Here is a 24,532-nt window from a genome sequence, read left to right on the forward strand (position 1 = left end):
GGCATGGAAGGCGATGTAAATTAAGTGGAGTAGCAATGAACCATTTTGGTTCTTGGCATGTATTCAAGGTACAATCTTGATAATAATAAAAAAGGGAGCTAAAATGTGGGGCACCTTTGGGACTTTCGGCAAAGGAAAACAGATTTCGTAAGAACCTATCATGGAGAAAATCTCAATGAGAAGAGTAATCATTCGTGGTACAATGAGAAATAAATATCTTCCAAGTTACTTGGAAATCATCGATGCAACTCAAAAAAACTAGGTGTTGTGCATAAATTAAATCAGCAATCCACCTGTCTCGAAATTACAATATGTTGAAAGTTTTCCTCAAGCGACTATCTTTTAGTAAAAGTAACCTGGGCATTTCTTGAAGCTTGAAGTGATTGTATTGACTTATGCACTTTAACCAAGTATGCAATCCCTCAAGTTTTGGAATGGTTGTAATTATGATTTCTCTTTTACTTTGTAACAATTTTTTGCATCTATGAAGACTTTATTTTCCTAGTCAATTCTCTTGTGGACTAATAGTCCATTATCCATCAGAAGTGCTACAAATCTTTTGACACATATATAGTAACTTTTTTAGCTTGCCAAGAGCTATTCTGGACTTCAGCATGATATTCATGTTAAATGTTTCAAGCGTCATTAGACTTTGAAATTCTCTCCTGTGCATAAAAAACTAGGTTTTTAGGTCTGTCTTTGATTAGGCTTCTTGCACATGCTGACATGTGCATAGTTATTGAAATCTTTTGATATTCTAATGACCTTCAGTACAGACCACCAATCCTTATTTTATAAAATATTAATCGGCTTGGAAAAAATATTAGATTACTTTGATACTAGGTGTTGGGTTTTTATAGAGAATGCAGGTGGCACGCTACCCCTCCAATCATTAAGAAGAGATAGGATTCTTTGTTAAATCTTTCCTTTGTGCTAGTATTTTTGGCATGTCCTAGTCCTATATGTCACACACCTTGAATGCATTGTTGCAAGATTAACCAGGCAAAAAACCTTTTAGTTAAGTTACCAAACTAATCTTGAGACAATATTAAGGACTTCACTGCACTTGTAGGCTTCAGATATATTGGAGCTGTAGAAAGATAAATCTGAGCTGTAGAAAAAACCATAAGCAAGCCTACTCCTAATCAGACACTCTTATGTGCATTCCCAATCCACTTGCATGGGGCAGTTTGCCAGTAACAAAGAAGTAACCACCATCTTATAACTACTCATTTAGTGGCCTTTGATCATTGACCTATGAACATCATTTCATGTGAAATCAAGGTCCCTTCATCTCTGCTACCAAAAAGGAGCAGCCCACCCTTAAATTTTACAATTTTCACAGAGGCGCACCACCTCTCCACCAGACTTGTGCTGGTATTCAAATGAAAGCGGCATCACACAGAGCAAGACACATATGGCAGTGGCAGACCATGTTACCGAAATCCCTAACAGTGACCATCTACCTTCATTGACCTTATAACCATTAACATGTCTCACTATCAACCTTGATTGGCCTGTAACCAGTAACATGTAACCATGGGTTAGGCTTGGTTGAATCTACCTTTTAAGAGCTTTTGATGCACGTACTGTAGATAATCTGAAACACTGCAAACTAGAGAGAGTGTACTCACTGTGAACACACATTGCAAATATCATATCATGTACAAGTTACAAGACTGACGACGTCAGTACAAACTGCAGGGTTCTATGTAGAGAGGAAGAAATACTTCACAGCATGCAAGGAGCTGAGTTCTTGATGCCATGACAGCAACAGTTCTTAGAAAAATTCAAATGCCAACGAGTCTAAACCTCCAATAATCTAACTTGATTCACTTTGTTGGAGGGATGCATCGATCTCAAATACTTCAATGAAACATCATGAATGTTATCAACAACTAAATATTTTGAGATATGATAAGAGCCAATAACTTACCCTCTTTAATCGCAAGGTCTAGATTGGCCATCTTCCACATAATGGTGTGATGGCCTGTTGAAGCTCTTCTGAGAAGTTGAGTCTTTGCAACTTCCATTAATCTAGCTGATCTCTGGCGAGAAAAATGCCAGGTGATTTTGTACATACAATAAAGGATGTCTAAAACCTTGGCTTTTGCTTTACTGTATTATAGCAAGGGCCAAATTAAGAGCAATTCAAACGGGTTAGCTTTAGGAGAGATTTGAATAAAGGGTTTGTCGTGTCCACATCATAGGAGGAAGATGAAAGAAAGTAGATACAGGTCAGTTTTATAATGAGACCTAAAAACACTCTAACCCTGCATTTTCTGGCAAAATGAGTTACTGCACACGCACAATGCATCAACGCTTTCCCGCAAGAGATTACAGACACCATCCCAAGATAATGTACTCATCCTGCATAGCCAAGAGACGATGTCTGCCCACTCAAGATAAAAGCTTGTAGCAAGCTTTGTGCAGCATGTGTTTGCTCAGGTGTGCCAGATATCTCCACAACGGTCTCTGCTGCTCCAGGTCTGACATCTAGGAGATTCACTTTTGCACCAGACATCTGAAGGCAAACAAATATATATATATATATATATATATATATATATATACAGAAATGATTCTCTCTTGTTAAGAAGAAGATTAGTGCTTTCCTTATCAAATCAACACCTAAGCCAACCTCAGCAGAGGGTCCAATACATACTTGGCGAATTTGAACAATTTTAGAGCCACCGTCTCCAATGATGGAAGTAACAACTCGGGTAGGGATTACTACCTCAACGGTAGTTTTTGTAACAAGAGCACCTGTTGACCTGCCCATGCATAATATCCCAATTCAATGTCAAACTGAGCTACCTCTCTAAAAGGCTACTTCATGATGCAGTTCGGTTGACACAGAGGTCAAACATACCTAAACAAGTCAGATCCTTTATGAAGTGAAGGGCTGTCATAGTCTGCAAGACTTCTTCCTCCAAGAAGATCCTGTAAAGTACAGAAATGGTGGTCAATAATATTCTGATAAGAATCCTGGTTACAAATTCTAGTACTCGCAAAACAGGAAGTCTCAACAAAAACATCACAGAGCTGATCGAGAAATACAAGATCTTGAGAAAAGTTCAATTCATGATGTTTGATTTAATCACATGATCATAAAAAGCAGTGGTCAGGAATTATCCCTCAACAAAGCATGTGGCATGACAACAAGCAACCGTCTTGATAAAATAAATTCAGAGCTAAAGTCTATGCTTTTAAACTCCGAATCTTGCTTCTGAAAAAACCCACAAGGGGTTTACATCAATAGTGTATCTTGGGAATTTTTGGGAACCCGCATCAACATTGTAGAACACTTGAGCCTCTATGCTAGGATTTTCCAGAGATATCCAAGTATATATATGCACCAATGCTCCTAGTCAGCCAGTAGTATTGCTATCGGCCGCCTGTACCTGACTGCCACATCAAAACTGCCATGTGGCAGTGCCATGTGTCATCAGCGATGTTGACTCTACCTGTCAGCTGATATCTAATGTCCGGTTGTGCCCTACATACTTATAGGTGTGTCGCATTCTCCCCTACTTGCATCACAGCAGTCCTTAGTTGCATGGCCCCTTGATAAGCTCTCAACAACGGGCAAAACTCGTCCATGAACTGATATAGGTATGCTAAGCTCCCATAAGATCACTTGATACACAAGCTAAACACACAAGGTTAGAACACACAGAAGGGTGCAAGCAAACTCACCTCTCAACCGTAGATTCCATCAAGAATCTCCCCCGAGCCAAGGGCTAAGGTTCCACTCCCCAAAAGCCAAGCGAGTCAACCCTGACGTACCACCAGAGCCTATCCTAAGGGACCCTTGGCAAGACCGCCTGTGGACCACCATGTCCATGGCAGAAGTAAAAAGGAGCATACCATTGGCTCTCAGGTCACTTCCAAAGGTGGAGATTCATGCATGATCATTTTCAGCAGGAGACCATAGCTGTGGTAAGGGAAAGGGATTGCAGGCATGGGGACAAAGTGGAACATATGCACAGTTCTCTAACCAGACTTTGAGTGGAATCAGAGGAACAATAGGGTTTTCAATCAAAGTGTCCAAAGTCAGTCAAAGTACAAAGTCACTAGTCCAAGGAGGAAGGATGACAAGTTTCCAATCCATCATAAAGTTTAGCAAGAGGGAATGCCACGTGCACAGCCATGGACATGGCTAATCTCAGATTTAATCCTTGATTGAGGTAGCAGTCATAGAATATATTTAGGGCACTAGTAGGCTCAGAAGCAAGTCCACAAGCATCACTTAGGCTCAGTGTGAGGAGAGACTCCTCCCGAGGATCACCTAATACACAGGCATAAACAAGATTAGAGAAACCAAATAAAAGGGGTGCAAGCAAGCTCACCACCCAACTGTAGGTTTGCGTCCACAAACCTCCCCCGAGCCAAGGGCTCAGGTTCCACTCTCGCGAGTCCAAGCTAGTCAGCCATGGCATCCCATACCACCAAAGCCTATCCTAAGGGACCCTCAACAAGACCGCATGTGATCTACTATGTCCATGGCAAGAGTAAGAATCTTGGTCCAGGACCAGACCACAATAAATTAATAATAACCCAACTCACTTATATAGTGCTTAGTGCTGCTATAAATAATAGTCCAATCATAAGTAGCCAATAACCTTGGATTCATTAAATCTAAACCTTAGCCACCTGAATGTACATACTTTCCCTAATCCCACGACTCCCTAACCCTGTTGGATTAGTCCCTAACCCCAAGGGTTAGTGCTTGGTACCCTTCCTAGGAAATCTCTCTTCCCCATCATAATTGAAACGTGGAATTCTTCATCGCCGCCTTGCTGCTATTCCAAAGCCATGTTGCCGTTTACCTTGTGCCACCTCATCAACATACCGTACATTGTACGGATCCAAACAGTTCATACGAAACTGTACAGTGCTGCTATTCTGCGCCGATTGGCTGCTACCGTGCTGCCACGTGAATCCGCTTTGGTCCGTCCACATCTAAACAGCCTAAAACAACAGCTATACGGCCTTCTTAAGCTGTTTCTACTCCAGATTGGGCGTCTCATCTGCTGCTGATCATCATAAACTTCATCATCTACACTTATCACTTGTGTACCTCATTCTCAAGCTTGGGGTACGTTGGATTTTATGCGGGAAGATCAAACTTGTGGAGAATTTGTGCTTTTGCTCAAGTTTTGGGCAAATTTCCCCTCGGATTTGGTACTAGCTCGGAGAGGGATCTTGTGGGCCATCCCCGTGGTGTGCTCAGCAATGAGATCTCGTGCCTTCGCATCGACTGCGACTTTGATTTCTACATCGGCATATTTGTTTGCGTTTGTATTGATCTTGGCTTGCGAGCCTGTGGATTGTTCCTAAATTAATTCCTAAAAGGAGGCAGGGCATGTTCTCTCGAGGCAACACCTTCGTGAATAGATCTGCAACATTGTCATGTGTAGAGCAGTAAGATAATGAGATCTCCCTTGCATAAATCCTCTCCTTGACATAATGATAATGAATCTCTATGTGCTTAGTACGTGCATGAAACATTGGGTTTCATGCCATGGCTATAGCACTCTGATTGTCAGTGAGTATGGTGGTAGGTGTCTGCTGAAGATCAGTCATCAATCTCCTCAACCATACACAATCTACTGTGGCTGTAAAGGTTGTCCTGTACTCAGCCTCACAAGTAGACGTTGCAACAGTGGACTGCTTTTTGCTCAACCATGATATGCATGAATGCCCCAAAAAAGAAACAACTCCCACTGGTGGATTGCCGTGTATCATAGTCATCAGCCCAATCGGAATCAATCTAAGCATGTAACTGCAAGCTGCCGCCCTGGATATACCAACGCAAGATCCAGGGAGCCCTAAAGATAGCAGAAGATCCGCTTCACTACTTACCAATGCTTTGTAGTCTAAGTCTAGATCCAAGCCCAAGTTCAAGTCAAGTTCTAGTTCCAATCCAATGATCAAGTCCAAGTTCTAGTTCCAATCCAATGATCAAGTCTAAGTCTAGATCCAAGCCCAAGTTCAACTCCAAGTTCTAAGTTCAAGTCCAAGTATCACTCTGAAACCGATCCCGTCAAGTGGGAAAGACTCCGTTGGACACCCACACGCTTAAAAGCACAACTTTAAAACCACAAATATGGAATGGACAACTTAAAACAACTTGAAATTAAATGAAATGAAATGGAAAATGGACACCAGTACTGGGGCCGGAACGGGCCGACCCCCCCCTCAATATATGATATATTTATTGGGAGTATTTAATGAATACAATGCTCCATGGGTTCTGAGAACCAGATAATGTCCATGTACATATGAAAACAGTACCAAACAAATAGCTCGAATTTTGATGTAGAAGCTCGAAGCAGATCGACCACTGGTGTGGTCCAATCGCTACGGTCCTGTGCTTTCACTGGACTCCGCGGAGAGCACCACACTGGTGTTCCGAGACCACGCACAGACAGGCGCTCTCGTACTAACGCCTGGCTCTCCCGATCTCAGCACCTTTGGACCGAGGTTCGCCCATATAGCTTGGACAACCCGGCACCGAACGGGTGTAGGCCGAGCGGGACGAATCTTTTACCAGATTTAAACATATAATACTTTACTCAAATCTGAAAATCACTTACTTGTAGATGGTTGATATGAAAACCAATCCTCAGAGTATGATGAAGTCATCCAGGTGATGAAGAAGCAGTTGCCTCGTGGAGAACCACCAAGACAAGAGTCACCGCAAAAGTTCACAGCCACCTGCTGTGAAAGAAGGATAGGCTTGTGTACTTGCCAACTGAAGATAGCCTCCCGCTGTAAGCTCAGCCGCCTGAGAGAGAAAAGAAACCACCGAGTATGGAGGAGGCACCAGGCTGTTGTGCACAGCTATTTAGCTGCAGCCTGCGTAGCTTCCTGTAGATGGTAGCTTGCTGGAGAAACAAGCGTAGACTTTCTGGAGAGGACCCACGACTTCCTGTAAGAGAAACAGGCAGCGCCTACTGCCAATTTGCTGCCGCCTGTAGGAGCATGTAGATGGGCTTGATTGCAGCCTGTAGAGGGGCAAGAGCAGCCGGCAGCAGAGGGTACAGCCCGTTGAAGGAGTCGCCTGTAGAGGTGGAAAGAGAAGGCAGCCGCCTGCAGGGGTGGTTGCAGCCAGCCTGTAGAGGGGCAAGCGAAGCCAGTAGAAAATGGTGGCAGCCGCCTGCAGCAGCAGCAAACTCAGTCGCCTGTAAAGGAGCAGGTGCAGCAGCGGCAGCAGAGTATAGGAGCCACCTGCAGCAAGCTAATCGCCAGCAGAAAGAGCAGCCAGCGCCGGTTGATGAAAATCAGCGCCAGGGAGAAGCGATTGATTTTTCGCTTGAAGAGAGAGATTTCTTTTTAATAAATTAAAGTGAAGTTAGCCTTGGTCATACCCACGTTTGCATGTGGGGGATTAGTGGGGGTGGGTGACCATGCCCACCCCCACACTCACTTAAAAGTGAGGCTCCCCACCTTGGCCCCTAAGTGGGTGCCCAAAGGGGGTGCCCACTTTTAAATGAGTGTGAACCCCTAACCTTATAAAACAAAGGGGTTAGAATTAAATAACAATTTAACAACATGTACCATATACTTACCACCTGTTCACATGCACTGAAACTCATCAGAATACAGAGTAGACTTCACGACTCACTGGCAGGCGTCCCCGCTCAGTAAGTAACACGTCAAGCAGGCAAACACACAAATACATGTCATGCGAAAACAGTTTCAAGCATACAAAATATGTGTGCATGTGCAAATAGTAACATGGACATATCTCCCGTTCATGGAACATGTACAAAATATCTGTCGGCACAAAACTGGCACGACATAAAAACATAAAATCCTGGTCTTCCTATGGAGTGACAGTCCCATAGGTAAGACATAGTTCCAGGCACGAGTTTCCCTATGGTGTGACAGTCCCATAGGTAAAACACGGCACGAATACTGGCTCTTCCATGGCGTGACAGTCCCATGGATCGAACACAGTCCAGGTCATACACGGGTGGCACTGATCTGGCTCCCGTCCATACGACACCATCCTGCTAACACACGGGTGGCACCAGTCTGGCTCCCGTCCATGTCAGCAAAAATACTGGCCTCTTCACACGAGACACTGGCCTGGCCTCAAGTGAACGAGACGCAAAAACTAGGAATGGACCAAATGGTCGGCCAATTGGTGACATCCCCCCGGGCTTCTAAAGAGTTGACCTCAACTTAAAAGCCTCAAGATATGCCTGCAACAATTGCGGATAATCTGCAAAATAATCCTCATTTACCCATTTGGCATCAATAGGCAAATAATTCTTAAACTTCACAAGGTATCTCCTGGAAAGCTTTCCTGCAGGTAGCTTTCTCTCCTTGTGAAAAACAATCTGTTCTGGCTGGAGGATCTCCTCAAGCTCTTCAATCTCTGGCGGATCTTCTGTGTGACAGGCTCATCAGGATCTGGCCCCACATATTTCCGAAATAGACTCACATGAAAAGCATTGTGAATCTTCCAATGACTAGGTAAAGCAAGCCTGTAGGACACTTCATTGATCTTGTGAATCACCTTGAAGGGTCCATAATAGCGAGGAGAAAGCTTAGGATATGATCCTTCTCGTCCTGGCCTCTTCCGAAGCCTAGCCTTCTCAAATTTCAGCAATACCCAATCACCTTCTTTGACTTCCATGTCCCTTCTATGCTTGTCAGCAGCCATTTTATGCTTATCCTGAGATCTTGCAATGGCTGTCCGCACCTGACTAAAGGCAACATCCAAGTCACGAACATATTCATCAGCTGCAAAAATCTCATCCTTAGTACGAAGGATGGGTGGCAAGACCACTCTGCCATAAATAATCTCAAACGGAGCCTTTCCTGTGGAAGCATGGATTGTATTGTTGTAGGCAAACTCAACAAGTGGAAGATACTTCTCCCATGCACTCTTTTGATCTGCTACATAACACTTTAACAAATCCAAGACGGCTGAATTTGCAGCTTCACTTTGGCCATCCGTTTGGGGATGATAAGCTGATGAAAACTCAAGCGTAGTACCCATATTATCAAACAAAGCCCTCCAAAATAGGCTTGTAGTCCTGGGATCTCTATCCCCAACAATGGATTTAGGCATACCATGATGCTTGAAAATATTAGCAAGAAAAAGCTTTACCATATGATCAGCTTTAATGGTTTTCTTGACGGGCAAGAAGTGAGCTTGCTTGCTAAACCTGTCCACAATAGTCCAAATAGCATCATTCCCATGCTGGGATCTAGGCAAATCCATAATAAAATCCATCGTGATACTCTCCCAAGGTTGCGAGGGAATAGGCAAGGGCTGAAGCAAACCTGGAGGCTTTTGCCTGTCAAATTTCACTTTTTAGCAAGTAATACATGCACGCACATAAGCCTCAATGTCTTTACGCATGCTTGGCCAAAAGAAATACCTCTGTATCATGCGAGTAGTAGGCATAATACCTCGATGACCAGCGTATGGTGGAGCGTGACATTCGTCCATAACCTTTGGACGCAAATCCTTCACCACACATAGGCAATTATCCTTCATGAGATAACCCTCATTGATAACATAAGAGGCATGTGAATGACCAGCCATCAAATCAGTCCATATATGGCAAAAATCAGCATCCAAATGATACAAATCTCTCATAGCAGATAGATCTCCATGAGAGGCCACTGAGACTGCAGCAATATAAGGCCTCCTAGATAGTGCATCGGCCACCACATTTTTCTTTCCTCGAGTATGCACAATCTGAAAATGAAACATGGAAAGAAAATTCGCCATTCTCATTTGCTTCTCTGAAAGCTTGGTTTGAGATAAAAAATATCTCAAGCTTTGATGATCTGTCTTGACTACAAATTCAGCCCCAAGAAGATAATGTTTCCAAATCTTTAAGGCGTGAATTACAGCCAAGAGCTCTTTCTCATAGATATCCATATGAAGCTCAGCATCATGCAAACGACGGCTCTCGTATGCAACTGCATGCCCTTCTTGATTTAGGACAGCTCCTATGCAATCACCACAAGCATCACATTCAACCACGAATGACTTGTGCAAGTCAGGAACAATCAATACTGGACCACATATGATCGCATGCTTGAGCTGCAAGAAAGCATCCTGTTCCTTTGAAGTCCATTTGAAAACAGTTTTCTTCTTCGTGAGATCATGTAGAGGAGTTGCAATCATAGCAAAATGCCTTATGAAACGCCTGTAGTACGAACATAATCCCAGAAAACTACGTACTTGATGTACGTTTTGCAATTCGGACCAATTCCGAATAGTCTCTATCTTTGCAGGATCCATTGTAACTCCATCCTTGGATACAATATGTCCCAGATAATGAATTTCAGAAAGGAAAAACTCACTTTTCTTGGCATTGACGAAAAGTTTATGCTTCCGCAACTCTTCGAACACTGTGACCAAATGAGTTCTGTGTTCCTGCTCATTCTTGGAGAAAACCAAGATATCATCAAAGAAGACTCCTGTAAACTTGCGATGGGGTCGGAATATCCTATCCATCATTCGATTAAAAGTAGCAGGAGCATTGGTGAGACCAAAAGGCATTACCAAGAATTCATATAATCCGAAGGCTGTCCTGAATGCAGTCTTATGGACATCTTGTGGCACCACGCGTATCTGGTGATAACCACTCTTCAAATCAAGTCTGCTAAAGCAAGCCGAGCCATCAAGCTTATCCAAGATATCATCAATACGTGGAATAGGAAATCTGTTCTTGATGGTAAGCTTGTTCAAAGCTCTATAGTCTACACACATACGGAATGATCCGTCCTTCTTTTGAACAAGAAGCACAGGAGAGCAGTAAGGTGAGGAACTGGGCTGAACCAAACCTTTCTCTAAAAGCTCGTTAACCTGCTTCATAATTTCTTCTTGTTGTGCAGCACTTACTCGGTATGCGGGTCTGTTAGGTGGAGAACTACCTGGCACAAGATCTATACGGTGATCTTCGGGCCTTTGGGGAGGTAATTCACCTGGCAATGAGTCAGCAAAACAGTTGTTGAATGCATTAAAAAAATTCAGCCTATCATTAGACATAGCATCCACATTTTGATGATTTGGCACAAGACTATCACGCACAAAAATCAAGTACGCTGAAAGACTCTTTTTCATTGCTTTATTAATTTGGATGTGTGATACAACTGGGATAGAATCCCCTTCTTTGCCAGCATCAATAAAGTGCATGCGGCCTTTATGCATAAAAGAAATCATATTGGACTTGTAGTCTTTGCGGGGCTCAAGCCTATGGTGCCACGGCTTGCCCAACAATACATCACATCCATTCAGAGGAGCAACTAGGAAATGCTCATTATCAAGGTATCCCTGAATATGAATACGCAACTTCCCAATCAAAGGGGTAACCTGCACCTCTTTACCAATAAATGCAGCTTCGGCTTCAATCTGAGGTCCCATGTTCTCAACCTCAATACCCAATGCAGCTGCCATTTGCATAGAGATGAAATTGTCAGTTGCACAGTCATCAAACATAAAGAGTGCGGGCTGATCCTTGATTTGCCCCCAAGCCTTGCAAACCATACGCTCTTTTGCATCATGACCTGTATTACCCTGCACATCAGGAACTGCATGAACATTTGCTTTGGTATGCTTGTCCTCGTGCTTTGGTTTGCGATCTGGGCATTGCCGAAACATGTGGTCTTTGCTACCACAAGAGAAGCATTTTCCATCCTTAGCATATTGCTCTCTTTGCTCCGGAGTTAATCCAAATTTGTTCTTCCTTGGGCCCTGTTCTTTAGATGGGTTATTTTCAGCTTTACCACCCTTGTAAGGCTCCCGGAAGTTCTTTTTAAATGGCTGTCCGCCCTTTTGCTGATTTGGGACAGCCTTGTCCTTCGCCTTGGAACCTCCTTGATCCTGCTTGATCTTGAGCACCAATTGCTCTGTAGCAAGGGCAGAAGCTGTGAGTTGTTGCAATGTATGTTTTGGGTGCAATTCAATACCCGATCTATAAGCAGGTTGCAATCCAGAACGAAACTTCCTTTTTCTTTCATCTTCTGTGATTAGCATGAAGGGAGTCACTTCCAGCAACACTTTCCAAAATTTGTTCACATACTGTTGCACACTCTCATTATCTTTTTGTTCCAGCCTGTCCCACTTTTGAGTGAGAGTTTGCTCTGCATTGGGTGGCAAGAACTGAGCATAAAATCTATCTTTGAATTCCTTCCAAGTAGAGATGGGATCCTTGGTGATCTTTTCAGTGATCCACCAATGGGCAGCAGTGCCTTTCAGAAACATGCTAGCATGGCGCACCTTCGACTTTTCTGTAAAGTCCTCATCGCTAAAAGCAATGTCGAACTGTGCCACAAACGCTAACACCTTAGAAGCATCATGTTCACCATGAAAGACATCAAATTTGACAGATTTATCACCGTGACACTACTTTTATTGGCCAAGCATGAGAAAGGACATTGAATGATATGTTCAAGAATGTTTGGTTTGTCAGAAGGTCAAATTTGATCGACAAAAGCCAATAGGACTATTGCAACCATTATCGATTCCGAATGTTCCATGGGAGAGTATTGCTATGGATTTTATCTTTGGATTACCAAAGTCAAGAAATGGAAATGATGGTATATGGACTATTATTGATACATTCAATAAGCAAGCCCACGTCATTCCAATGAAGAAGACCATTCGCATAGAGCATATGGCGAGATTGTTTACTCAACAGATTCTCAAGCACGATGGATTGCCTAAGTCCATTGTGAGGGGTAGAGATCCTCGAACTACCAGTTTCTTTTGGAGAGCTCTTTTCGACAATATGGATACAAAGCTGAATTTCTCTTCAGGGCTAATGGACAAAGTGAGATTGCAAACCTCACTATCTTGGATATGCTAAAGTATTATGCTCTCGAAGCAAAGGAACAATGGGAGAAGTATTTGCCTTTGGTTGAGTATGCTTACAACAACACCATTCATTCATCTACAGGCAAGGCTCCTTTCGAGATTATCTATGGCAAACCATTGTTGTTGCTCGTGCTTAGAACCAAGGAAGAGATCTTCCATGCAGATGAGTTTGTTCGAGACTTGGATACAGCTTTTGCACAGGTTTGCTACGGATAAGCATAGAAGGAAGGTCTCATTTGAAGAAGGGAATTGGGTCTTGTTGAGATTCGAGGAAGCAAGACTTAGGAAGTCTAAAGCCAAGGAGCACAAGGATCCAAAGCTTGCTCCTAGGTATTATGGACCTTTTCAAATTACAAAAGAAGATCAACAATGTATGTTATCGATTGGACCTTCTAGATCATTGAAGGATACATATATATACCTAGATGAATCCAAGAACATGCCCAAATTCACCTTTTAGGAACGTGCATGTTATATACTCATGGTAGTTGTCAAAACCCCACGGATCTCCTCGTGATCGATCACGGATCTCCTCGTGATCGATCTTGGTTCGAGACTCGAAACCTGCAAACAAACAAACAAACAAGGGGATGCAGGCCTGACTCACCTCCCAACCATGACAGCCGTGGGCAAGCCCACAATCTTGGCTGTCCCCACCGAGCCACGAGCTGAGCTAACTAGGTTGACGTACCGACCAATCTCCTCCTCGCGACGTCCCATACAGCCACGAAGCTGCCCTCGCGGGCCTCGAGATTGCTACCGGCCTCGGCTGCGTAAAGCAGGTGCACGTCTACACTAGATCCAGGCTCCAAGACCATAGAGCTCTCACAAACTCGCGAGACTCTCTATAATACTTGGTGTCCTTATGCTGAAAAGAAAAAATATGACTACACCAATCTATCTGGACTTCAAGAGTCTTAAACCACTCAATCCCTAATAACAAGTCTACATTTTCTAGATGCATAACATAGCATTCCATAGTATCTTTGTAGTCCTGAATCTGGATTGGAAGCATCTCCACCTTGCGATCCCAAACTTGCCTTCCCGCAGGTAGACGTACCTCATAGGTATGATCGCTGGGTGTCGTATCAAGACTCAATTTCTGCACAAGTTTGTAGTCAACAAAGTTATGTGAACTGCCAGGGTCTAAAAGAATGTGAATTTTACGGCCATTCACTTCTCCATAAACTCGGAGAAGATCATGCAAGCCAAATACTTTAGAATTGAACAGACAATCAGAACAAGTACTAGGGCGAGAAAGTACAGTTGTCAAAGACAACTGGTTAGCTGCCTTTGGCTTGGGTCCTACGATTGTCTTGGTACCCTTTTGCTTTGGGCACTCGTTACGCATGTGTTCTTTTTCTTCACAGATAAAACAACGTCCTTCCTTCTTGAGCTTTAAAGCCCTAAGGAGTCGTTTCTTCTTCGCTGGTGTCGAACTGGAACTCTTCGAAGGTTGGTCCGAAGACTTTCCTTCTGTCGTGTTAGCCATAGGTGCGGAGAACTTTCTTTTATGCTTGTTCCCCTGCTCGGTAACGGGTTTCGCCTTGGAAGAGACCATTGTATCATCATAGATACGAGCTGAATGAATGGCCTCGTCTAATGTTTTACATTTGTTATTTTTAACCTGTAAACGGTATGAGTCTGGTAAACCAGCTACGAAGAATCCCAAAAGAGTACCAGCCTGGGCATTTCCCAGTCTGAAAGGGGTCTGGTGGACTCCAGGATGTTTAAATATTTGGAAAGTACAAGCCTTGGGAATGGGGGATTATCCTAGAATACAAAGGACCACACTCCTAAAATTTAGGAGAGTTGCTATTTTTGGCCCGACTCCAATGGAAATTCTGTTCACGTCATTACATCTGGAATTGAGCAGATACCAAGAGTTGGCAAAGTGCCTATGACAGAATGTCTACCAGTTGGGATATTTTTAGAGGTAAAGATTATGGAAGGACCCATCTCTTAGATTGGGACATGTGGCAAGAAAGTGGATCAAAGTGAGACAAGTAGGCAGGTTCGTGATGCAGACAAACGAAGGTTGGTGAAAGACCAACTTGGATTTTATCGCAGCAAGTTGGAAAGGTTTGGATTGGCCGATGCACAAAGAGACAGGTTTAAGATAGGGACTGCTTTATGATAGGAGGATTATGGGGCTCGTACACCAGAGCTTCAATCATTGGCAATAAGGATCTTGTCTCAAGGTGCAAGCTCCTCTCCGATTGAGTAACTATGGAGTGTATTTGGCCATGTTGCATCCAAGAAGAGGAACAAATTTGGGACAAAACAAATCAATGACTTGATTTTTGTAAGTGCTAATTTGCGCTTGCTTGGTGATATGGCTTCTCCCAAACCAGAGAAGTTTATATTGCTTGATGAGGAGTCCTCAGATGATGAGAAGACACATGGACTTGCAGATCCTGGTCAAGATGGGGCTGAAGATTTGGATGCTACAAATGTTGGTCTTGATGATATGGCTTTCTTGGATGACATAGATGATAGTCTCCTTGAAGGCATCACTAGAAGTAGCCATGCATGATATCTCGTTACTATTTGCATGTCACCTTGAGGCTTGGACTCTGGACTTGGGTTGTTTCTTCTATCTAGGCCGTGGGCCACATTTTGTGTCTTTTGTCACTTATGTCATGTATAATGTGGGCTAATTTATTTTGACCTCTGAGATCTATTAGTATCTAGCCATGCAAATTGTGTGGTGCACTAGACTTTAGTGTGTCTCTGATTTGATTATATCCAAACTTTAAGAAATTCTATTTGTTATAAGGTTACATAATACGGGTTTTAAAATGAGCACTATATGTTAAGATTTACTGTCATTTCTAGGAATTATCTAGGTCGTTCCCCCTTTCCATTCCCCCTCGTTCTCGTTCCCCCCTTTTGGCCCGTTCCCGTTCCCCTGGTGAAAATGTGACTGAAAATGAGAACAAAATACTCAACCTGCTACTCAAGTTGTTGTTCTCCTTGACCAACCAAATCTCCAAAGAAACCCTCCATAGGTGGGGATTCAACAATCCCTCGTAGCGTGGATCTGTGAGCGTTTTCTTGATGCATGTGTCCTTCCCCCCCCCCTTCTCTTTCGCCTCCACCCCCCCCCCCTCTTTGCCATGTCCCCTCGCCACCTACCTGTAGCCCTCCTCACTCCCTGCTTTTGCCTGCGTCTCCCCCCTCCATCCCCCTCATTGCCCCGCTCTCACCCCCACGGTCTGCTCCTACTCTCCCCCCCCCCAACGCCCCCTCTCCCCCCGCCGCCTCCCCCACTGTAGCCTCTACTCCGGCTTCTTTGCCCCTCCATCTTCTTCCAGCAACTTTCTTAGTTCTTGGGGCATTCTCCACTCGGCAAGTCTCGGCCTATTCTGGTATTCACCATCGGCGTGAGAGATAGTCATGCAGTTGAGCCCCGTTGCAGTGCGTATGGCCCAGGCCTTCTTTGCACGGTAGCAACACAACTTTGACCCCATGTCCGACCCACTAGCTGGCGTGTCGGGCTTCCAAGTGACATAATGCTTCCCAGGTCTCAAGAAGGAATACCTTCCTCTTCTCCCAGTGATCAATGAAGCCATTGGGAGAATGGTGGAATCCCCTCCCCCCCGCGGGCCACCTCGTCTCTCGCACAGGTGGCCGGGATTCCATCCCTTTGCATCTATATTACCTCGCCGGAGACTATGCTCCATGTCATATCTATCCCATGGGTGACCCCATCATTCAATGAGTGGAGTACTTGGGCCTTCCTGGCCAGTGTTTCATTTGCAGACAGATGGCCCACCTCACCAAATCTTGCCCTCGGCGCGAGTCTAGTGTCCCCCCCTCCCCTGGCATCCCCATTCAAATCCTCACCAGGGGGTGTAGAGAGAGAGGCAAGCTCTCAGGCAACTGAGCACCAAGACCCGACCGTGGACGACCCTGTTGCCGGAGAGTGGCGGACCATTGGCCCACGTCAGGGCCATCAACCGACGACCAGAGTTAAGCGTCGCCACCGCGCGGGCCAAGCTGGCAAAGTACAAGAGGATTCGGTGCTGTCAGAGAACTATTTCAAGCATTTATCGTACCGTCGGCGATGGCCCCCTTCCAGTCACTACAAGGGTCCCTCTGGTTTGGCGACCGCTTCCCCGCCGAGATTCCTCCTCCGGTTCTCAATTTCTAGTGAGGTCAACTAGTCCCACTAAGCCCCCGGCGAGCCCCTCCCAGCAACCTCCCTCTCCGATCAATCACTCCCAACCACTCCCTTCTCCTTCTTCTCCCCCTCCCACCCCCCCCTCCTCCTCCTCCTCCTCCTCCTCCTCCTCCTCCTCCATCCTCGCCTCCAACTCTTCCCGCGTCAGTCCCCTCTGCCCCATCCTCTACCTTTGAGCCCGCACTCCCTCCTCCCTCCGCCTCTCCAGAGCACTCCCATCGCCCTCCAGCAACACCCAACCCGCAGCGGAGACAGTCGCATCGCTGCTTGATTCATCGATTCTCGGAGCCGGTAGAGATGGCCATCGCTGCTTTCCCGATGAGGGCTCTCCCGCCAAAGTCCCTAGGTGGAGCCCCAAAGATCTTGGGACTACCTGTGGATTATAGTTTCTTTCAATGTCTTCCGATGAAAGGGACAGATATTTTTGAGGAGACAGTAGCTCCCATTCGGATATGTGTGGTGTTTCATCACTCCAGTCCTTCTACGCCAAAGAGTGGCGCGATGATCTCCTCCTTTCCCTTGAGTGCAGCCCCAGAGACGGAGTGGGACTCGGAGTCGGTGGCTGCCGCTATCCAGGGGCAAGCAGTAGAGCTCTCACACCATCTTCACAATCTTCGCATCACCCATGGGCTCACCCGCCTCTAGGCCTTGGCTAGGATGGAGCTTGGAGGCTCGAGCCATAGAGACCACGATGGGGAGTGGTGGCCTCCAGCTTGGAGGTGTTGCTCTTTGTGTTCCTTCTATCTCAGTCTTGCAATACCCCCCCCCCTTCTTACAGATAGCTCATGATCAATGGAGTTCGGGGCATGCCTACTCTCGCGCTCAAACAGAGTGGCGACACATGGAGGACAGGATCTGCGCCCACTTTACACGCCTTCGCCCTTGGACTGATTGTGATTTTTCCCCATCTAAACCCACGCCCAAGACTCTTCGAGTGGAGGGCAATTCCGATACTTCCGCCTCCCACAGAGATAGATATGTGGATAGCCTCATGGAACATTCAGGGTTTAGGGGGGCCTCAGTGCTTTCAGAGGTGAGGCATACTCAGAGGAGAGCTTCATAGAGCTACAATTGGGGGACCCATCGACATTTTTTTCCTCTTGGAACAACGGTTACCATTATGGTTGGAGAGGACTGCGTGGGCTTCCTCAATGTTTATGCCCCCAACACTGCGGCAGGTAGAGCCATCTTCTAGAGCACAAAGCACAGTCCGTCAGGCCCTTCCTCAAGCTGACTTTTGGTGCATGGGTCGAGAATTTAACATAATTGAGGCTACAGAGGATGGGCTCGAAGGAGGCACGGCTACAGTCTCAAGCGCAGAGTACTCTGCATGGGAGGAGTTGATCCTAGCACTCTGGGGATAGGACCCTTCGCATCTCCCATAGTTTGGATGCAACCCCAGGAGCCTATGCTTCTCGCGGTCTGATAGGAGGAGCACTGGCCCCAACCTCTCTCGACTTGGCAGGTTTTATGTGGATGAGTGGGCTTGCGGCCATGGGGGTATGATCCACATCTTGGCAAGCAATACTTTTTCTGATCACGGTCCGATTATTATGTCCTATCACATGCACTCTACACTGTGACAAGATGGCTCGTCATCATCAGTGCAGCATTAAACACTATTAGAATTCTTTAGGATGATATTTGTCGTACGTCGTGGCCCCATTGTAATCCTCAATCCACGATATGTCAGCAGGCACAACCTACAAAGGTCATTCCTCAACCTTAGACAGTCAGTCAGTCAGAGAAAGTCCCTTAACCCACTTGGAGAGAATCATTCATATAGAAGTCATAAAAGCCTTAGGGTTTGCATATCATTCACGGTTGCATTTTGCATATCATCCATCCCATAGGCACATAAGACCACATAGACCATGGCAGAAGCATCAGAATATTATTCAGCATTATTCCATTATTTTTCCCATATTTATTGGTATTTATTTATCCATTTATCACAGTCATGTAGAATTCATGATGCAGTCGACCAGCTCTGTAGCCAGCTGACCGGCATCAAAGCCCATATAAATAGCATCATTCATTCATCTCATAATTCAGCCATCAAGCGTTTTAGCCTTCAGCACAAGGAGCATAAACAATTGACCATTCAGCCCATAGAGCACTTCAGCCTTCAGCGTTTTCAGCAAGCATTTCATCCTACAGCATCTAGGAACATCAACGCATGAGTATTCAGCCTCCTTCAGCAAAACGCAACAGTTCACAGCATTCAGCCCATCAGAAGACCTTGCGTTTTCTGCTTGCAACCAGGTTTCAGCATTCATATCATCATCGTTTTGCTCCAACACTCTGGTGAAGGTAAGCTGCATGCATTCATTCATTTTCAGCACTCATACGTAGCCTAGAACAGTCCCAAACAGTCCATATCTCAGCCTCAGATTTGCAGCCTTCCCTCATTCCATTGGGAAGAGTGCATAGGCTCGAGATCGGTCATCACTGGTGCTTCTACTACCGTGTACAGTTCAGCCCGACTCTTGGTCCTCCGAGATCTTGCGTTTGGCTTATCGTCAGCCCAAAGTCATTCTCTTCAAAGTAATAAAAGCAAATACTATTCCGGTAACGGGATAGGGGGCCCTTCAGTGGGTAATTCGGGACCCAATCTGGTGTACAGCTCTCTCTCTCTTTCTCTCTAAATCTCTTAAAGTTTGAAGTCATAAAAGTGGATTGCTAAACTCACGAAACTCAGGATACAGAAGGCGGTGTGAGACTTGTGTGACAAGATCCTTAATTACGAATACTTCCACTGCATGTTACATGTCCTTAGAGGACCCCTGGAGGCGGGACAAGCACGCGAGCACTAGGATTCCGAACAGCCTTATATAGGACCCCGAGATCTGCAGCAAAATAGAGTAGATATGGGCGGGACTGGATTTTATTTCAGGCTCTACCAAGTGCACCTTGGATGCGGGCCTTGGTGAGATCGACAGATTTTTGCAAGAGGCAGCAGGCCGCAGCTCATAGCAGATTGGAGGGATTTCATGAGCAAGAGAGGAGCCTAAGGAGGGGTCTTGCTTCTCTCCAGCGGCTTCAAGAGAGTTCCCCCGACAGCCCGTGGATCGAGAGTTAGCTCACAGTCGCCTGTACGAAGATCAGATCTATGGAGGAGAGGAGGGTGGAGTACACGTACCATGCAAGAGCCTCCTTTTGGACCCAGGCCAGCAATAGAGTCACAAGAGACTTCTTTGAGATAGCATGCCCCCACAGACTGACTGATGGTATTCGCAGGTTGCTTGGCCAGGATGGAGACATTCCCCCCCCCCCCATGTGAGAGCCATCACCATAGATTTTTTCCAAACTCTCCTCACAAGTGCCCCATTATCCCCACAGGTGATGGACGCGCGCGAGAGGGTTTGGCGGCACACACGAGAGGTGGTTCCCTCCACTCTTCAGTCCTTCTTATTGACTCCCTTCACTGCAAAGGAGTTGGCGGAGGCATTGACAGCTCTTCCTAGAGGCAAATGCTCAAGGGCGGACGCGCTTCCAATTTCTTTCTTTCTTCGCCACTGGGGACCTCATGGAAGGCGGCCTTCAAGCAACCTTCAATGAGATTATGACCACAGGTGCCATGCAAGAGAGGCTTTCAGAGGGTTTGATACACTTGATTCCTAAGGAGGGCGGTGACAGATTGGAAATCCAGTAGTGGAGACCCATCACCTTGCTTGGGACCACATACAAGATCTTGGCCAAAGCCATCAGCTAGAGACTTCAGCCTTTCCTCCCTGATTTGATCCATGACACTCGGACGGGTTTTGTTCAAGATCAAAGTATTCTGGACAACATCTTCACCTTCTGGGAGGCGACAGCTTCTCCCAGGATGCGACAGCAGAACCTCACAGTGCTACTCCTAGAGTTTGAGAAAGCTTATGACAGGGTTTCTAGAGGGCATGATGAGGAGGATGGGGTTCCCAATGGAGTGGATCCGTGGTGTTTCAGGACTTTACTCAACCTCTCACAGTTAGGTTCTCATTCAAGAAGCCCAGCTTCCCAAGGCGACATATTCCCCCTTCCCGCTTAGTCCTGACAGGGCTGTCCTTTGGCACCTTACCTTTTCCTATTCGTCGAAGAGGCCATGAGCAGTTTTCTCTCAGCTCAGGAGACGGGGCTCCACGGATTGCGTCTCCCCCTCCATACTCAAGAGATAGCTACTTGACTCAGAGTTTGCAAATGACACAACAGCTTACCATTCAAGAGATGTTGGGAATCTCCAGAGATTCGCTAGGGCGATCAAGATCTTTTGTCACGCATCAAGAGCCACATCAACTGGCACAAGTCGTGTGGTTTCTGGGTAGGCTATGCACCCGCCCCAACATGGCACCCAATCAAGGCTTTCCAGCGGATCCGAAGGGGCACTCCAATCCGCTATCTTGGATGCTAGGTGGGCATCGACATCTCTCCAGTGCAACAACTCGCCCCTCTTCTTCTAAGCATTTGGAAGAAGCTTTTGTACTGGAGTTTTGCGAGACTCTCCTTAGCTCATCAAGTGGTGGGGGCGAACCGGGTCCTTGCCACCATGTGGTACACTACTACTTGTTGGGCCTTCTCTTGAGCATGCATTGGTCAGGTACAACGGTTGATCCAAAACTTCTTGTGGGCCGGCAATGACGGGAGGCCTACCCGAGCCAAGGTGGCATGGAGAGTGATCATTCAGCCACGACGAAGAGAGGGCCTAGGTATCATTTACCCCGCTATTCAGAGCCACGCCCTACCAGGCAAGTTGATTGTTAGTGGACTCCTTCTCGGTGGTGAGCCTTGGAAGGACTTCCTCTTGGCCCAAACTTCAGCCCGTACCCTGAGCCTAGGGGGCACCTAGCCGCCGAGTACCAAATGGATCTTCACAGAGATTCGGGCTCACGGATTCAGCCCAACTTTTGAGGACAGATTTGCAGCCAACTTACTCTGAGCTTGGGATCACCGCAGGCCAGCCCTTAGGCAGTTAGCTCTCGTAGCCCTCAGAGGAGGGTATGCGGCAACCACTAATCCGGAACCCCCTAATGTCAAATCCCCACGGATCCCCTCGTGATCGATCTTGGTTCGAAACTCGAATCCTGCAAACAAACGAACAAACAAACAAGCAAGGGGGTGCAGGCCTGACTCACCTCCCAACCATGACAGCCGTGGGCAAGCCCACAGTCTTGGCTATCCCCACCGAGCCACGAGCTGAGCTAACTAGGATGACGTACCGACCAATCTCCTCCTCGCGACGTCCCATACCGCCACGAACCTGCCCTCGCGGGCCTCGAGACTGCTGCCGGCCTCGGCTGCATAAAGCAGGTGCACGTCTGCACTAGATCCAGGCTCCAAGACCATAGAGCTCTCACAAACTCGCGAGACTCTCTATAATACAATAACTAACCTTGGCCACCCTTTTATAGGCTCTTGGCCGGTCATCGGGCGTCCACACTTGGCTGCCCGCCCGTCCATACTTGGGTGCCCGCCCGTTAGTATTTCCCTAACTCAGCTCGTCAATCAGCCTGTCTAGTTCCAAGCTTCCCCAAGCCTCGAAACTAGTCTTGCATGCGTATAGCACACGGTAGATACACACTGTGCACATGACATACTCCCCTTCCTCTAAGAGCTCACTCCTGAGCTCACTAAAAAGCCAGGGTAATCTCTCTGAAGAGAAGTCAATGTCTCCCATGTAGCGTCCTCCTCAACACGATCCTTCCACTTGATCTTGTATTCCGTGATAAGCGTATTACGCAATCTTCGTTCACGAAATCCAAGAATCTTTTCAGGTTCGTGCGGAACAAATGTCATATCCTGGACATCTATAATTTCTTGAGGAGTAACTAACTGATATGTTCCACCCAGTACTTCCTTAAGTCTACTGATGTTGGGGTAAAGGCGTTATGCCCACCCTTATAGTGTGTACAAGCCCATAAGTTATAGTACATAGTACACTTAGTACTTTTAATGTACTAAGTGCACTATGTGTACTAGTGCAATATACATGTGTGATAGGGGAGTCACACACTCATGCCTCATGAGTTGACTTATCCCCACAACTCTCTCTCTCTCTCTCTCTCTCTCCCTTGTTCTCTCTGTGTATGTCTCCCACATGAATACTCTAACCTAACCCTAATTCCTGTTTCTCCCATTCAACTGGTATCAAAGCATAGGTTGCTGTCTTGATCCTCTGTAGCTGAGTTTCTTCAGAAACGCCCTGCCATCAAAGAGGAAAGCGTGGCTCAAATTCTGCTATGCAGGCTGTGTGTGTGTAGCTCCATGGAACCTGGAGGGCTGAATTAGCTTGTCGGCGTGACCCAGTCAGTGTGAGCGTGGGCTGCCCAGCAGCCACGCTGGTCTGCCCAACATCGCTTTGCACACAGCCAGGCGCCTACAGCAGCAAGGCGTAAAACTCTCGAGCAGCAGGCGCACTTCAGCGCTGGGCGGCAGCAAGAATTCCAGGCGGACACGAAGGCAGCGTGGCGATTTGGTCGACGGCTAGCTACGTGAGCGAGTACGTGTAGCGCTGGATCCGACGGAGCTGTCCCGAGCAAGTCCATCGGAGCGAAGATTCGTAGCGCGAGCACCTGCAGCGCGAAGGGGAGGCAGAGGCAAGCGAGCGAGAAGGAAGAGCAGTGGCGCCTCTCCACCGCGTGCAGCTGCAGTAGTTGAACGCCGTGCGAGAGAGGCTTCGATCTATTCGTCGCCTCCTCTTCCGAAGCCCTCTGAGCTCGTGTCGCCTATCCTGCCCTCTTCGTCCATATCTGTTGCGCAGGCATTTGGCAAGCAATCCATCGACAGAGCCTTTTGATGCTGCTGGGGACTTGGTTCGCCCTCTGCAACTAGCAGCATTCCTGGAGATTATGCATGCCTTCTTAGGCATCGTTCCCAGCAAGGAGCTCCCACCTGAGGAACTGCTGCCTACATTATTACAGCTGCTCTTTCAATATCTGCACATAAATTCAGCCTGCAGATCAGAGAAATTCAGAAAATTACAAGGTATTTTGCTTCAATTTTTTTTTGGGATTTGCAATTGAGCAAGTACAATCAACAATTGAGCAGGTACAGGTGCCCAATTGCTCAATTTTTGAGCAAAATTGGCAAAATTGGGTGACATTGGTCACAATCAGGATCAATTTGCAGGAAATTGGTCACCATCAGGATCAATTTGCAAGAAATTGGATGTTGAAATTTGGGGCTTTTGATGTAATTGTGCAATTAAGCACTCATACATGCTGTATGATGTGAGAAATCGCACATTTGGGCAAAATTGCAGCAAATTGCAGTGCAAATCAAGGGGCTTTTGTGCCGATTTGGTTGATTTGCATGCAGGCAATCGCAGTTGATGCTGTGGTTAATGTGTTGGTGCCTTACAAGCACTCAATGTGCCTGTAAATCAAGGGGGTTTCATGTATTTAATGTATATGTGGCCAGGGGGAAGCATCGTGAACACTCTGGATGCCTTCATGTGCGTCAATGTACCATGTATGATCAAAAATTGATCTTAAATCAAGGGGCTTTTCAAGTTC

At 46.2% G+C, this 24,532-nt stretch overlaps 1 protein-coding gene across 1 annotated transcript in view; it reads right to left on the reverse strand.

Moving 5' to 3' along the window:
- Window positions 1-1,630: 1,630 nt before the first annotated feature.
- The window catches only part of LOC147640281 (RNA-binding KH domain-containing protein RCF3-like), a 72,739-nt gene continuing 49,837 nt past the window's right edge, over window positions 1,631-24,532 (reverse strand). Inside the window, exons 6-8 of the mRNA XM_086778853.1 lie at window positions 2,873-2,943; window positions 2,666-2,774; window positions 1,631-2,524 (exon numbers count right to left, since the gene is read on the reverse strand). Coding sequence (XP_086634979.1) covers window positions 2,366-2,524; window positions 2,666-2,774; window positions 2,873-2,943 — 339 coding nt within the window. The 3' untranslated portion in view covers window positions 1,631-2,365. The remainder of the gene's footprint in view (window positions 2,525-2,665; window positions 2,775-2,872; window positions 2,944-24,532) is intronic.

The sequence above is a fragment of the Cibotium barometz genome, chromosome 3, assembly GCF_041138505.1.
Source record: "Cibotium barometz isolate CiBa-2024 chromosome 3, ASM4113850v1, whole genome shotgun sequence".
In the NCBI taxonomy this organism is placed as follows: Eukaryota; Viridiplantae; Streptophyta; class Polypodiopsida; order Cyatheales; family Cibotiaceae; genus Cibotium; species Cibotium barometz.